Below are 17,295 nucleotides of genomic sequence, written 5' to 3' on the forward strand. Positions count from 1 at the left end.
AAGAGGACAAAAGTGGAGCCACATGTGCCTGCAGCATAGCCACAGAATTCTCTTGAAGCACAATTTTTAACAATGCATAGGTTCATAGTTCGTTAGAACTTAAGCCCTGGAAGAGGAACCGTGTAGATTGTACAGATCTTATCTGCTCTTCTCACTTTGAAGATGAGAAAAACCAAGGCCAAGATTAGGAAAGTGGCTTGCCCAAAGACATGCTTCTGATGACGTCAAGAAAGTGGTTCACTTAAATGCTTATTTTACAGGATCAGAATTTCTCTCCTATTTGATAAGATTAGAACGGAGGCCAAAAAATATAATGAAATTATTAAAAGAACTAACACATTTAGTCACTTTTTATTTTAGGCTTTTGATGTATAGTCCCTGTGAATCTGGTTTCTGTTTGCTTTTACCTCTAGTTGTAGGCTCCCTGGGTGACACCATACCTTTTACTTGGAATCTCACAGGGGGTGGGAGAACATGGAAAGTATCTTTTCCTAATATGTCCCTTCAGCCCCACACTATTTTTAAAAGTAGGCCCGGGGATCCCTGGGTGGCCCAGTGGTTTGGCGCCTGCCTTTGGCTCAGGGCGCAATCCTGGAGACCCGGGATTGAGTCCCGCGTCAGGCTCCCAGCATGGAGCCTGCTTCTCCCTCTGCCTGTGTCTCTGCTTCTCTCTCTGTCTGTCATGAATAAATAAATAAATAAATAAATAAATAAATAAATAAATAAATCTTTAAAAAAATAAAAAAAAGTAGGCCCATACACATTACTTTTATTTAGAGAGAAAAAAAAGAACAATAAATGACCAGTGGGTGAATTGTTTATTAGTGTTCCACACCAGTGGTGTAGTATGAGAATAAGAAGAACTTTTTGGAGAGCTGGTATTTTACATGTGTCCATTTTCACAACAATCTTTAGAGATGAGTTCTCTTACTGTCCTTTTTACAGTGGTTAAGTTTAAGTGGTTAAATTTAAGCACCAAAAGGTATAGTTGCTTTATCTCCATAGTCACACACACACAGGGCTAATGAGACCTTGTAACTTTCGGGTCCTCACTCTAACCATGGCACTCTACAGCGGGATCACCCATATCACATGTGTCCTACTATGTTAGGCAGTGAGCCATTCTAGCAAAGGGAATGGATTGAGCCAAGCACAGATGTAAAAGCGTAGGCTAGTGTTGGTCAAGTATTTGGACTGAAGCGTGGGTATGTGTAGAGGAATTGTGGAATACAGGCTAGGTCTACATACAGACTTCCCTGCTTATTTGGGAGCCATTACAGGGTTTCAGTGAGATGGGGAAGGTGGGTATGTTAGATTCTCCACTTCATCTGCTTCTCTCACTATCCCTTCTTCATCTATCTCTTGCTCCTGCTCATCCCTTCTTTCTTTCCCCCTGCTATGCTGGGCCATGTACTAGGAGCTGGGGTGCTGAGGGAATTGGGGACAGGAGTATCTCAGGTCCTTCACTCAGGTCCTTATTTGTTATTAACTAACTCCTTCCTGTGTGTCATCATGCCTGGAGCCTCTGTCTTGTGTGAAGATTGGGGATGTGCTGTCATGGGGAGGAAACCTAGGGACTTGAGGGTCTGATTACACTTTATGTGTACATCAGCCAGTTTCCTTGTTTTCCGCTCTGGGTGCCTCCTGTACCCTGAAAAGTACTTGACACTTCCAGTTCCTAAGTGCTTCTGAGGGTTCTGCAGGTTTACTGTCTTACCATCCAGCAGATGTTCCTTTACTGGCATGGAGGCATGGAAGCTTCCCTGTCCTCTGTCATTTACTGTTTCTTCATCTCCCTTGAAGCTATTTGGGCTTTCACATGTCTTGTGGTTTTAGCAAAGATAGAGTTGATATTTCGGTTTCTCATCATTATCAAATTGTGGCTTATCTTGAGGGGTTAGAGGAAATACCCTTTTTCAATCCTTGTCTAGCACCCAATGGGTTTTTTTCCCCTTTCTAGTACATAGTAGGTTCTTGTTCACTTGCTAAATGAGACTAGATATTTTAGAAACCTATTACATAAGTTGGTCAGAGTGGCAGCACTTCAGGTATGTGGGACAGTAGGGATATATTCTTTTTTTAAATTTATTTTTTGTTTTGTATTATAGTTCAATTTGCCTACATATAGTATAACATCCAATGTTCATCTCGTCAAGTGCCCCCCTCAGTGCCTGTCACCCACTCACCGCATCCCCCCACCCACCTCCCCTTCCACCACCCCTTGTTCATTTCCCAGAGTTAGGAGTCTTTCATAGATTGTCAACCTCTCTAATTTTTCATGTGACTGGCTGCTTGAATGTGGGGGTCAGGGAGCAGAAGGAGCCTTGGAAGGTTTTTTTTTGTTTTGTTTTGTTTTTTAGTTTTGTTGAGCTTGTAATAATTGCTGTTCTCCTATCCTTGTTTTTAAATTAGTGATTGTAAAATGTGCTTGTGACATAATACAATTGGCCTGCATTCCTGTGTAAATACTTTTATTAGTATTCTCTTCATTCATGGAACTTGATAGGATCATGACATGGCTTCAATGATAAGATACATGCTAAGATGCTTATGAATATAGTTGAGGGCCTATATCAATAAATGTTACAGTTAAAATGACCTCAGAGCTATGTAGCCACTAAAGTGATGTTTAAGTATCTCATTGAAATTAAGAAACCCTGAAGTGGAATGATAGAAATATGAACATCCAAGATTTAAGATTCATATTTTATCAGATCATCATCATGTAACATGAGAAAGTTAGACTTTTAGTGTCTAATAAATTTTTTAAACACGTGCATAATGTAACAGGAGGGAAAATGTCAGTGCAACCAATTTTTGAAATGTCTTAATTTGGTGTGATTTCAGTGAGGAGGATATGTATCGTGACGCGGATGAAATAGAAAAGGAGAAAGAATTACTTACACATGAAAGAGAGTTATCAGGTATGTTTGGAATTGTTTATTTGTGAGTTCTTACTATTTATAGTAGAAAATGTGGTAAGTGAATATATCCATTTTCATAAAATGCTGAGATGTGCTTCCTAGGAAGCATTCTTATGTATATGGCCTTACCTGCATCTATCATTCATTTTGCTGAGTATGTTTGAGGAATACTGTTTCCTGAGGTTTTAAAATTTTAATGCAGATATTCTCTCTGCATCCTTTATGTTCATGTCATTTTTGCACATGTGCGCATTTGTGTACCCTTGACACCACCCTCTCTCAGTTTGTGATTTCCTTTGTATTCTTAGAGGGAGAGTTTGGATTTGAAATGCGCTTTTCATTTCAAATGGGAGGACTTCTCAAGAAGTTGGCTCCATGTGTCCTTGCATGAAAATGGCCATGTGCACTTGATTGACTTAAAGGATGATCATGGGATCAGTAGCAGGAATTGTCTCATTGTTTCTTGACCTTTTGTCCATGTTTCTTCTCAATTATGCCTGCTCTTCTCGTTCATCCTTCCCAGACCTTCATACCTATGGGCTGTTGCTGCTGGGGTGAGGCCCGACCCCTGGCATCCTCTGCTGTGGGGAATGGCCAGCAGGGCTGTCTTCAGAGAAGAACTTCCCTACTAGCTTGTGCAGGAGCCAAGTGGGGATGTTGCACTTGCGGGATATGCCACTAGTGATTCCCAGGTGGCATTTCCTCTCATTACCTTTGCATGTACATGTTCTGCTGGTTGGTTTTGAGAACTAGTTTGTGTTTAGTTTATGGTTAAGAAAAATATTGCCATGTGTGTAATTAGGAACAAATGACACACAGTGGGGTTTTTGATCATTTCCAGGTCTTTCTTGAGTTGTCCTCACAAGGAACTGGTGGGAATTTTTACTGTGGTAGAGATGAGCGTCTCTGTAATTGTTCAGTCAGGTGTGTCCCTGTGCCATCTGTTCTGGTCCTCCATGACACTTGAGAGGATGCTCTGTTTCTGCTGCTGCCATTGGACACCATTCACTTCGGGCGTGGAGTCCTTGTTAGTCGTATTCCTCAGGAGAAAGTCCTTCTTCCGTCATCCCAGGTCGCTGCTGCATTTGTGGGGACCTCCTGCTTTCCTGTGGCTCTGCAGGTGCTCTGCCGTGGGTTTCCCCTGTCTGCAGGGGCAGCCCTCTCTATGCAAGTGTTTTAGCTTTTCAGGGAGCTGTGTCATTTCCAGCTTTTGTCCGAGGTTAAAGTGGGTCCCTGTATACTCTTTGCATATCAGTCCTTCTAGGTTCATTGGCCTTCCTGAAATGAGGCTTTTTGGAAGGCCTTTGTAAGGGTCTGTCAGTGGAAAGCTCTGTTTGCTTGAAAATGTATCTCAACCTCTTTTTTAAGAACTCCAGATGAGTAGTTGTTTAATCCTTTTGCAGATGAGGTTGTTGACAGTACTGCAGTCAGACTAATCCTTGGTGGATGGATAATGTCAGTTTTTTCTGTCTTTGTCTTTGGTATCCTGCACTTTCTTTCTGATGTCTGCTAAGTGTGGACTTTTAAAAACCTACTGCTTGAAGTCTTCCTTTTGGATCCCTGGATGCCTAATTTTCATTAGTTTGGGAGAATTCTCAGCCATTATTTTCTGGAATATTGTCCTTTTCTTATTCTCTCTACTTACTCTTCCAGAACTGGAAGGAAATTTTGCTTGCCTCCCTCAGCCATCCAAAGCCCTTCATGACATGCCCCTTCATAGACTTTTATCTTATAGCCTCTGTTCCACTCTGGGCAGTTTCTTCAGATCTTTATTACCATATGGTGCTTAAGGACCAGACCTGTTGGTTACTTGAGCTCCTGTTTACCACTCGGGTTTTCAGCTTCTCCTTTGTTTTGTTTTGGTTTTGGTTTTTTGACATTAGTAGTGTTCTTTCTTGGAAGCAGTAAGAAGCAGTAACAGAGTCTGTGTAGTTTGTATTTCAACAAAGAAAAGAACTGTGGTGACCCTAAGCAGCTTGAGGTCAGGGCTAGCCTTGTCCTGTGCCCCCACCTCCTGTCCTAAAGGAGGGCATGCATTGGCTGCTGGAGCCCTCCTCCCCAACAACAGCAGCAGGATGGAACTTCAGGTAACATTTTGGTGCTGGCAGCTGTGTGGGTCCTCCACTTCCCCGCCCTCACTGTCCCCCAAGGCCTCTCAGCACAGGGCTGTGGCCTGTGGCTTGGCCTCTTGACTGACCCGGTGAGGTCCCCTGCTGTGTCCTCTCAGTTTGGGGGCAGTGGACCTGCCAGCCGGGCTCACAGGCTGGGCTTATCTTGGTGTGGGCAGGACTGGGGACTGCAGTGAGGATTGCGGCCAGGAGAGCAGGGAGGCTCCACTTTGTGGAGGGCCTTCCTGAGCTGGAAGTGTATTGTCTGTTGAGGCTCCTCACATTGCCTGGTGGGAAAACAGGGCCTTATTAGTGTCCTCAACTCCAGATGTTTGCCATTCCTTCTACTTTGTGGGGAAGTGAGTGAGAAGGCAGGTACAAGGAGCTCTTCCCTCCACTAAGTGCATGTTCAAAAAATGTTTCTTGAATTAAAACACTGATGGGTCTCTATTTAGCATTGGCTGTGCAGCATTGGTATTTGTGGTCTCTGGGTATTACTCTTTCAGTGGTGTGTTACACTTGTAAAGCCAGTCCTAACTTAGGCCATAGCATTGTCTGTAAGCTGCAAAGACTTTGTGCTGCCTCATCCCTGCATCCGTCATACCCTGGCTTGTCAGCACTTGTAGTCTTTTCTTTAGTCATCTGTAAACTGGCTCAGTAAGCTCAGTTTCTAGCTCAATGCCTGCCATATAGCAGACATTCAGTAAATACCTGTTGAATCAAGCTGAATGTGTTTTTAGTTTACATCTTTCCTCAGGAGTAAATACATTATAAGGTACTTCTGTGTTTATGTCTTAATTTCCTTGCTAACATTTACTTCTTTAATAATTTAAAAAAGGAAGTCAAGATTTGCCTGAGAGTTATCTTCCTAAAACACACATACCCATGTGCGTGCGTACATGTTTACCACAAAATCAGACCCCAGAGCCCATATGTTAAACAAGGAAAATCTAAAGCCCATTTTTTTATTATATAATTTGTCTGATTGGAAATTATATTTTTAATGTGTTACTAGAATCCAATGTGAGGTCTGTAGCTCAGCTAACATTGAGAGCTTCATTAGTTTCTGGCTTCCTATCAATAGTTGATAGCCTTTTGGGATGAGGGCAGAGTATAAATAAATAAATAAAGACATATAATTTCTGTTATGGTAGGTGTTATCTCTTTGTATAATGGTTATATAAAACTAATTAAAAACCATTAGATGTATTTTTTCATAGCTCTGTTGCACAATTAGTTTGATTAATATTTTTGGACACCTTATGTCAGTGAAGTTCCAAGTGCTAAGGACACAGCTCCGACACAAAATAAGTCCTTGGGCTCAAGGAACTTATGTTTTACTGTATTCATGAGTGGGGGTTTAGGGAGAAATGCAGAAAAAGAAATATGTCAGGTGTTGATGAGTGCCTAGAAGAAAAACAAAACAGTAAAAGGGGAATAGAGTGAAGGTGTGTGTGTGACATCGTGACTTATGAGTGTTGGGTGACATTTGAGCAGAGACCTGTAGGGAGTGCTGGAGCCCCACAGTGCGTGGAAGTACAGGGAGGCTGCTGATCCGGCCAGAGCAGTCCAAGTTTGGAGAGCTGAGGCCAGAGGCAGTGGGAGGCCAGGACAGGGGCCCTTGTAGGAAGTAAGGACATTGATTCCACTCCAGTGGGAGGTTCTGGAGCTCTCAGAACCCAGGAGTGATGATAATTGTCTGACTTCAGTTTTAAATGCATCACTCTGGCTGGTAGATCTCTGGGTTATCTAGGAGCGAGGGTATGATTGTAGGTAGTGGTGGGGTTCTGGATCTTTTTGGAATGAAGTTATAGAAAAATTAACCTGAGTAAAGCAGTGCTGTTATTTTGATTATGCTTTCTTTCATTATCCACCCACCTTCCTTTCTGATTCTTCAGCAGAAGCTAGATTAAGTGTGGCTCCTGAAATGGACATCATGGACTACTGCAAAAAAGAATGGAGGGGCAATACACAAAAAGCCACATGTATGAAAAAGGTATGATCCCTAGATACAAGAAGGTTTCAAGTGTTTCCTTTTATTTTAAAGATTTTATTTATTTATTCATGAGAGACAGAGAGAAAGAGAGAGAGCAAGAGCAAGAATGAGAGAGAGCGAGTGAGCGAGAGAGGTGGAGATACAGGCAAAGGGAGAAGCAGACTCCTCACAGGGAGCCCGATATGGGACTCAATCCTGGGACTCCAGGATCACGCCCTGGACTGAAGGCAGACACTAAATCTCTGAGCCACCCAGGGATCCCCTCAAGTCTTTCCAATAGTCTGTCATAAGTAATTATATAATATGTCTTTCAAACATTATAAGGTCTCATTCATTTGAGGAGTATAAAAAATAGTGAAAGGGAATAAAGGGGAAAGGAGAAAAAATGAGTGGGAAATATCAGAAAGCAAGACAGAACATGAGAAACTCCTAACTCTGGGAAATGAACAAGGGGTGGTAGAAAGGGAGGTGGGCAGGGGGTGGGGGTGACTGGGTGACGGGCACTAAGGGGGGCACTTGATGGGATGAGTACTGGGTGTTATTCTATATGTTGGCAAGTTGAACACCAATAAAAAATAAAATATATACATATAATATGTCCTTTTATATTTTTAGACGTAGTTACAACTGTTCCTAGACTACATAAATATTGGTGGTCGAATTTTAGAGATGAGAAGACAGACTTCAAATGTAAGGGACTGGTTTTGAGTCACAGTATTAATGTAGGGCCAGCATTAGTTTCTTTGAAAAATGCATCTAAATGATGCTGTGCTATTCAGAGTTGGGCCAATCGTTGGTTGTCCTCTTGGGGTCATTTGGGAATGCCCTTCTGGCCTTGTGTGGTAAAAGCTTTAGGGATGGGACTAGCAGATGCCAAACCGAGGTCTCTCTCGGTTTGGTCTGCCCTCCTGTCCGAGGGGTCTAGGCTCTCCCACGCTCCCTGTGCAGGGAAACTACTCCCTTTGTTAGGGTGTCCCTGGAGCTGCCCCTCCTGGTCCCATCACATAGATTGACGACCCTTATGGAGTGTCCAAGCCTGTGGGACATTGGGGATTCCCATGACATATGGTCCTGCTGTGACTGGGCTGGGTCATTGTCCAAGTCAGACCCCTGGCCCATACCCATTGCACACTGGTCAAGCATAAGAACCCTGTTGGTTCTTCCCTCGAATGTCTCCTGTACCCAGCATTCCTTAGTGGGTTGAATGATGTGAAATTGCTACCCTTTGACCATTTCTGAGCTACAAATGGCAGTTTCAACCTAAAACTTCCATCACCTTCTGTAACCTCTGGGTTTATCCTTTGCTCATTTTTCTCTTGGGATTATTTATGTTACGAATTTGAACATACTTGCTATATTAGAGATACTGACCTGTCCTATTTGATAGGAATATCTGTTCTGTTGTTTAGATCTGTATTGTTCAGGGTTTAACATTTTTATTTATTTATTATTTATTTATTTTTATATAAATTTATTTTTTATTGGTGTTGTTCAATTTGCCAACATATAGAATAACACCCAGTGCTCATCCCATCAAGTGCCATCCCCCCCAGTGCCCGCCACCCAGCCATCCCCACCCCCCACCCACCTCCCCCTCCACCACCCCCAGCCCATCTCCCAGAGTTAGGAGTAGGGTTTAACATTTTTAAACATCTGTATATATCTGTTCTTTTCCTCCAAGCTCATTTTTATAGAAAACATTATGCCTCTTTAACACACATTTCAGCTCTCACACCTGCCCTGAAATGGGCTGACCTTCCTCAGATTGTAGCTGCTCCTTAAAGCTCTGAGAGCCAGTCTTAGCTTTGCTCCCTGCCAATCTCTTTGTGTCTCAGGCACTTGGTAGAGAGGTTGATCATGAAATGCCTGGGACTATGAATGCTGACATTTGTGAAGCCAGATGCTGAATGTGTATATTGGCCACTTACAGGTTCTTCAGATTCCAGCCCTGTACCAGACTCGATAACCAGGAGGCCGGTTACCTAACATATGTTTTCTCACCTTCCCTAGAAATGGTTTCCCTGACTTGCAATCTTATCTTACAACCTCAGACTCTTTAAATGATCCATTTTAACAGTTGACACCTCAAGATCCCTAACTCGAAAGTATCTATTAAATTATCCAAATATTCCATATTTTGGAACTCCTGCTAAAACCCTTTCTCAAAAAAAAAAAAAAAAAAAAAAAAAAAAAAAAAAAACAACCCTTTCTCTTTGATTTTAGTTTGAATGAAAAATTTGACCATGTAGTTGGACTCTTTTAGTGACCACATAAAAAAAGGCACATCAGTTAGACAAGTGTCACTTGGGACCTGTGGCAGTAAGGAGAGCATCTCAGGGGCCCAATGACAGTTTGGATCTTAGTTCTCTTTTTGTCCTTATTGGTCTTATGGTTTATTTTTGTTTTGGATATTCTTTTGAAAGTAAGTGTATATAAACCCAAATTTAATTTTAGAAGCTTGATTGATCTCTGAAATAACATGAGTAATTTATGCATTTGAAAAGATGCAGTTACGGTTGAGTCAGCCGTGGCGAGTATACAGGGTAACTGGGAGTCCGCTGAAGGGAAATGGTGCTTGACCAGTCCTCAGTATGTTGAAGCGATTGGAGCACTGAATGAAAACACTGCTCACACCCACTGAGAACATCATCCTATGACTTGAGCCTTGAAAACAACTAATAACAAGGGTCCAGTGCTGGAGCAGAGTCTGCATGGTGCCCCACCCCATGGACCCCATGATCAGGGCGAGGCTCCTTCCTTTGTTAAAGTGCAGGGAAGGAAGCAGAGATTCAAGGGACTGGCACGGATGAGCGAAAGGAGCAGTAGGCCCCATGGAAGGAAGCTAGTGAGGTGCAGGAGGCAGCAAAGTTGATTCTGATGCTCAAGCATCATTCTGCTGGAGAAATCAGCTTGTCTAGGTACCTGTGGACCATTATATGGTGGCTGTTTTTGGAGTATGCTTCCAAATGCTCCATTTGGATGGCTGTTTCTGGGTGACAGCATGTATGTCACTGAACATTTTCATTTCCTCATTTCACTTCCAGGCCAAGTAAGAATGACACTTAAATCCACTTTTTAAAGAATCTGATAGATTTATCCAGATGTCTCCTAGCATGTAGACTTTTTTTTTTTATAATATACTGTGAAAACTTGGGATTTTTATTTTATTTTTAAATACGGAGGTATAAACTTCGTACACCTCTCTGTTCTTTCCTATCTCTTCATTAGAGTTTGGGTCACTTTCAACACAGATTAACCCCCTCAGAATGTTGGTTATTAGTGAGTGTTAAACAACAGTTGTTTAGAACAGGACAGCTAACTCTCACCCTGCGGGGTGGCTAGTGTTTTCATGTTATTTGGTTTATCATTTATGGTTTTTTTAAAAAAATATTTTACTTATTTATTCATGAGAGACAGAGAGAGAGACAGGGAGAGAGAGACACACAGAGAGAGAGGCAGATGCAGAGACACAGGGAGAGGGAGAAGCAGGCCCCATGCAGGGAGCCTGATGTGGGACTCGATCCTGGGTCCCCAGGACCACGCCCTGGGCTAAAGGCTGCGCTAAACTGCTGAGCCACCTGGGCGGCCCCTCATTTATGTGTTTATAATGTTGCATCTGTTACATATGCTAATGTTTTATATAGTATTAATATTTGCTTATTTCTTTTGATTAATAAAGGAAGGGATTAGACCAGCTTATATGAAGGACTCAGCCAGCCTTATTTTCTTTCTTTCAGTGATCAGGGGCACCTTTTTTTCCCATAGGAATAAAACTTTCCCTACTGTCTGGAGTCAGTAATGACCATTTTGATTTCTCTGATGCTTTTACCCAGGGCTATGAGGAGGTGTCTCAGAAGTTCACCTCCATAAGGCGAGTCCGTGGAGATAATTACTGTGCGCTGAGGGCCACACTGTTCCAGGCGATGAGCCAGCCGGCAGCGCTGCCCTCCTGGCTGCAGGACCCCGAGCTCACGCTGGTACGCTGCTGCTGCAGGTTTGAGTCCACAATGTTTCCAGTTGTTTTTGTGGGAAGGAGCTCTCTTTACAGCCTGCACTGTGTGCCAGTACTGTCAGCAGCGTGACATCAGCATGTGGGTTCGTTCAGTTTTGTGTGGCAGGATGGTGTTGCATAATAGAGTGACCAAGAATAATTGCTATTTCCCAGAAGAGAAAAGTAGAAAAATTTATTTAAACATTCAGTTCAGCTGAATTAGAGAGCTGGTGTTTATAGTTTGTAAAAGGTACTTACTAGCATTTTGACCTCAGTGTTGGGGTCTGTAGTAAGTGGGCTGTGTGTTGTACCATATGAAAACCTGTCAGGGTTTTAGAATGCACACCCTGTGGTTTTAGCTCAAATTCAAGAACTGGGCACCTTCTGCATTTTGTTAAGAGGATTGCTGTAGTAGGAGGCTCATGTCACCCTGGGAGATGAGGGTCAGGGGATGTGTCTGTGCCTAGCCTTGTTTGTTTTAGATCTTCAGTGTGGTAGTGACAAAGCTAGAATGTCATGCCAGTGTGACTTATATCTATGACCTATATCAGATGAGGTCACATGATACGTTGGATGATAGAATATCTCAAAAAGAGTTTGGTGGGCAGGAATGATTGGGCAGAACTGATAATAATAAGATATTAATTGGAAGAAAATTGGAAGCCTTGTGCTTAAAAAGAAGCCAAAAGGGATCCTTGGGTGGTGCAGCAGTTTAGCGCCTGCCTTTGGCCCAGTGCGCGATCCTGGAGATCCGGGATTGAATCCCACGTCGGGCTCCCGGTGCATGGAGCCTGCTTCTCCCTCTGGCTGTGTCTCTGCCTCTCTCTCTCTCTCACTGTGTGCCTATCATAAATAAAAAAAAAAAAAAAAAAAAAAAAAAAAAAGCCAAAAGAACACAAACGGGGCCGGGCAAGATAGCTGAAGAGTAGGGTCCCCAAGTGACCTGTCCCCACCAACTTACCTAGATAACTTTCAAATCATCCTGAAAACCTATGAATTCGGCCTGAGATTGATTGATTGATTGATTGATTGATTTTTAAAGATTTTATTTATTCATAAGACACACACACAGAGAGAGAGAGGGATGCAGAGACACAGGCAGAGGGAGAAGCAGGCTCCATGCAAGGAGCCTGACGTGGACTCGATCCCAGGTCTCCAGGATCACGCCCTGGGCTGAAGGCAGGCACCAAACTGCTGAGCCATCCAGGGATTCCCCTCGGCCTGAGATTTAAAGAGTGATCAGCTGGAATGCTAGAGAGAAGAGTTCATGCTTCTAACAAGTACAACTTCTTTTTAGCCACTCTGCACTGAGCAAAATGACTAGAAAGAACTCACCACAAAAGAAAGAATCAGAAACAGTACTCTCTCCCACATAGTTAAAAATTTGGATTATAATTTGATGTTAGAAAGCCAATTCAGAAGCACAACTACAAAGCTACTGGTGGCTCTGGAAAAGAGCATAAAGGAATCAAGAGATTTCATGACTGCAGAAATGAGATCTAATCAGGCTGAAATAAAAAATTCAGTGAGATGCAATCCAAACTGGAGGTCCTTTTTTTTTTTTTTAAGATTTTATTTATTTATTGAGACACACAGAGAGAGCGAGGCAAAGACACAGACAGAGGGAGAAGCAGGCTCCAATCTGGGAGCCTGACGTTGGGACTCGATCCCGGGTCTCCAGGATCATGCCCCTGGCTGCAGGCTGCGCTAAACCGCTGCACCACTGGGGCTGCCCCAAACTGGAGGTCCTAACGACGAGGGTTAGTGAGGTAGAAGAATGAGGGAGTGACATAGAAAACAAGTTAATGGCAAGGAAGGAAGCTGAGAAAAAAAGAGAAAAAATTAAAAGACCAAGACGAAAGGCTAAGGGAAATAAATGACAGCTTCAGAAGGAACAATCTATGTTTAATTGGAGTTCCAGAGGGCGCCGAAAGGCACAGAGATCCAGAAAGTGTATTTGAACAAATCATAGCTGAGAACTTCCCTAACTTGGGGGGCGGGGGGGGCGGGGACAGGCATTCAGATCCAGGAGATAGAGAGGTCCCCCCCTAAAATTAATAAAAACCGTTCAACACCCTGACATTTAATAGTGAAACTTGCAAATTCCAAAGATAAAGAGAAGATCCTTAAAGCAGCAAGAGACAAGAGATCCCTAACTTATATGGGGAGAAATATCAGATTAATAGCAGACCTCTCCCCAGAGACCTGGCAGTTAGTAAGGGTTGGCAGGATATATTCAGGATCCTAAATGAGAAGAACATGCAGCTAAGAATACTCTATCAAGCAAGGCTCTTATCAGAATACAAGGAAAGATAAAGAGCTTCCAAGATAGGAAGAAACTGAAAGAATATGTGACCAACAAACAAACCCAGCTCTTCAAGAAATATTAAGGGGGACTGTAAAAGAAACAGGAAGTCCAAGGAAACAATCCACAAAAACAGAGACTGAATAGGTATGATGACACTAAATTAACATCTTTGAGTAGTAACTCTGAATGTGAATGGGCTTAATGATCCCATCAAAAGACACAGGGTTTCAGACTGGATAAAAAAGCGAGACCCATCTATTTGCTGTCTACAAGAGACTCATTTTAGACCCAAGGACACCTACAGCCTGGAAATGAAAGGTTGGAGAACCATTTACCATTCAAATGATCCTCAAAAGAAAGCAGAGTTAGCCATCCTCATATCAGATAAATTAAAAGTTTATCCCAAAGATTGTTGTAAGAGATGAAGAGGGACACTATATCACACTTAAAGGATCTATCCAACAAGAGGACCTAACAATCATGAAAATTTATGCCCCTAATGTGGGAGCTGCCAAGTATATCAATCAATTAATAACAAAGTTAAGACATACTTAGATAATAATACACTTATACTGGGAGACTTCAACACGGCACTTTCTGTAAATGACAGATAATAAGCACAACATCTCCAAATAAACAAGAGCTTTAAATGATACACTGGAACAGATGGATTTCACAGATATTTACAGAACTTTACATCCAAATGCAACTGAATACACATTCTTCTCCAGTGCACATTCTCCAGAATAGACCACATACTGGGTCACAAATTAGGTCTTAACCAATACCAAAAGATTGGGATTGTACCCTGCATATTTTTAGACCATAATGCTTTGAAACTAGAACTCAATCACACGAAGAAATTTGGAAGAAATTCAAACACGTGGAGGTTAAGGACCATTCTGCTAAAAGATGAAAGGGTCAACCAGGAAATTAGAGAAGAATTAAAAAGATTCATGGAAACTAATGAGAATGAAGATACAACTGTTCAAATACTATGGGATACAGCAAAAGCTTTCCTGAGAGGGAAATACATCGCAATACAAGCATCCCTCAGAAAACTGGAAAAACTCAAATACACAAGCTAACCTCCCACGTAAAGGAATTGGATAAAATACAGCAAGTAAAACCTACACCCAGCAGAAGAAGAGAGTTAATAAGGATTCGACCAGAACTCAATGAAATAGACCAGAAGAACTGTGGAACAACAGATCAGCAAAACCAGGAGTTGGTTCTTTGAAAGAATTAATAATATAGATAAACTCCTAGCCAGCCTTATTAAAAACAAAAGAGAAAAGACTCTAGTTAATAAAATCATGAAAGAAACAGGAGAGATCACCACCAATACCAAGGAAATGCAAACGATTTTAAAAACGTATTATGAGCAGCTATACGCCAATAAATTAGGCAATCTAGAAGAAATGGACGCATACCTGGAAAGCCACAAACTACCAAAACTGGAACAGGAAGAAATCGAAAACCTGAACAGGATGATAACCAGGGAGGAAATTGAAGCAGTCATCAAAAACCTTCCAAGACATAAAAGTCCAGGGCCAGATGGCTTCCCCAGGGGAATTCTATCAAAGGTTTAAAGAGGAGACAATACCTATTTTACTAAAGCTGTTTCAAAAGATAGAAAGGGATGGAATACTTCCAAACTCGTTTTATGAGGCTAGCATCACTTTGATTCCAAAACCAGACAAAGACCCCACCAAAAAGGAGAATTATTGACCAATATCCATGATGAACACAGAGGCAAAAATTCTCAACAAGATTCTAGCCAATAGGACCCAAAAATACATTAAGAAGATTATTCACCATGACCAAGTGGGATTTATCCCTGGGTTGCAAGGCTGGTTCACACTCATAAAGCAATCAATGTGATTTATCATATCAACAAGAGAAGAAACAAGAACCAAATGACCCACTCAATAGGTGCAGAGAAACCATTTGACAAAATACAGCATCCATTCCTGATCCAAACTCTTCAGAGTGTAGGGAGAGAGGGAACATTCCTTAGCATCTTAAAAGCCATCTGTGAAAAGCCCACAGCAAATATCATTCTCAATGGGGAAACACTGGGAGCCTTTCCCCTAAGATCAGGAACAAGACAGGGATGTCCACTCTCACCACTGCTATTCAACATAGTACTGGAAGTCCTCGCCTCAGCAATCAGGCAACAAAAAGAAATAAAAGGCATTCAAATTGGCAAAGAAGAATTCAAACTCTCCCTCTTTGCAGATGACATGATACTACTTAGAAAACCCAAAATTCTCCACCCCACGATTGCTAGAACTCAGAAAGCAATTCAACAGTGTGGCAGATTCATGGAAACTAATGAGAATGGATTTTGTGGATACAAAATCAATGCCCAGAAATCAGCAGCATTTCTATACACTTAACAATGAGACTGAAGAAAAAGAAATGAAGGGGTCAATCCCATTTACAATTGCACCCAAGAGCATAAGTTACCTAAGAATAAACCTAACCAATAAGATAAAGGATTTCTACCCTAAAAACTACAGAACACTTCTGAAAGAAATTGAGAAAGGCACAAAGAGGTGGAAAAATATTCCATGCTCATGGATTGGAAGAATTAATATTGTGAAAACGTCAATGTTACCCAGGGCAATGTACACATTCAGTGCAATCCCTGTCAAAATACCATGGACTTTTTTCAGAGAGTTGGAACAAATCATCTTAAGATTTGTGTGGAATCAGAAAAGACCCCAAATAGCCAGGGGAATATTGAAAAAGAGCTTGGGGGGGGTGTCACAATGTGGGATTTCAGGTTGTACCACAAAGCTGTGATCATCAAGACAGCATGGTACTGGCACAAAAACAGACACATAGCTCAATGGAACAGAATAGAGAATCCAGAAATGAACCTTCAACTCCATGGTCAACTAATATTCGACAAAGCAGGAAAGACTATCCACTGGATGAAAGACAGTCTCTTCAAATAATGGTGCTGGGAAAATTGGACATCTACATGCAGAAGAGTGACAGTAGACCATTGTCTTACACCATACACAAAGATAAACTAAAAATGGATGAAAGATCTAAATGTGAGACAAGATTCCATCAAAATCCTAGAGGAGAACGAGGCAACACCCTTTTTGAACTTGGCCACAGCAACTTCTTGCAAGATACGTCCAGGAAGGCAAAAGAAACAAAAGCAAAAATGAACTATTGGGACTTCATCAAGATAAAAATCTTCTGAACAGCCCAAGAAACAGTCAACAAAACTAAAAGACAACCTACAGAATGGGAGAAGATATTTGCAAATGACATTCAAATAAAGGGCTAGTATCCACGATCTATAAAGAACTTACTAAACTCAATAGCAAAGAAACAAACAATCCAGTCATGAAATGGGCAAAAGACATGAACAGAAATCTCACAGGGGAAGACATAGACATGGCCAAGAGGCACATGGGAAAATGCTCCGCATCACGTGCCATCAGGGAAATACAAATCAAAACCACAATGAGATAACCACCTCACACCAGTGAGAATAGGGAGCATTAACAAGGCAGGAAACTACAAATGTTGGAGAGGATGTGGAGAAAGGGGAACCGTCTTGCACTGTTGGTGGGAATGTGAACTGGTGCAGCCACTCTGGAAAACTGTGTGGAGGTTCCTCAAAGAGTTAAAAATAGATCTGCCCTACGACCCAGCAATTGCACTGCTGGGGATTTACCCCAGAGATACAGATGCAGTGAAAGACCAAGACACCTGCACCCCAGTGTTTATAGCAGCAGTGTCCACAATAGTCAAACTGTGGAAGGAGCCTCGGTGTCGATCGAAAGATGAATGGATAAAGAAGCTGTGGTTTATGTATACAATGGAATATTCCTCAGCCATTAGAAACGACAAATACCCACCATTTGCTTCGATGTGGATGGAACTGGAGGGTATTATGCTGAGTGAAATAAGTCAATCAGAGAAGGACAGACATTATATGG

The 17,295-nt window shown here is 41.9% G+C and overlaps 1 protein-coding gene across 5 annotated transcripts in view; it reads left to right on the forward strand.

The window, feature by feature from the left end:
• OTULIN (OTU deubiquitinase with linear linkage specificity) overlaps nucleotides 1-17,295 on the forward strand; it is a 37,901-nt gene that overhangs the window by 4,993 nt on the left and 15,613 nt on the right. For 2 of the 5 annotated variants that reach the window (XM_041731728.1, XM_041731731.1), the window contains exons 2-4: nucleotides 2,848-2,924; nucleotides 6,934-7,028; nucleotides 10,862-11,005. In XM_041731728.1, the coding sequence (XP_041587662.1) occupies nucleotides 2,848-2,924; nucleotides 6,934-7,028; nucleotides 10,862-11,005 (316 nt within the window). Of the gene's footprint in view, nucleotides 1-2,847; nucleotides 2,925-6,930; nucleotides 7,029-10,861; nucleotides 11,006-17,295 lie in introns of all 5 variants that reach the window. The other 3 variants (XM_041731727.1, XM_041731729.1, XM_041731730.1) reach the window with 3 other exon arrangements.

This window comes from Vulpes lagopus, chromosome 17, assembly GCF_018345385.1.
Source record: "Vulpes lagopus strain Blue_001 chromosome 17, ASM1834538v1, whole genome shotgun sequence".
In the NCBI taxonomy this organism is placed as follows: Eukaryota; Metazoa; Chordata; class Mammalia; order Carnivora; family Canidae; genus Vulpes; species Vulpes lagopus.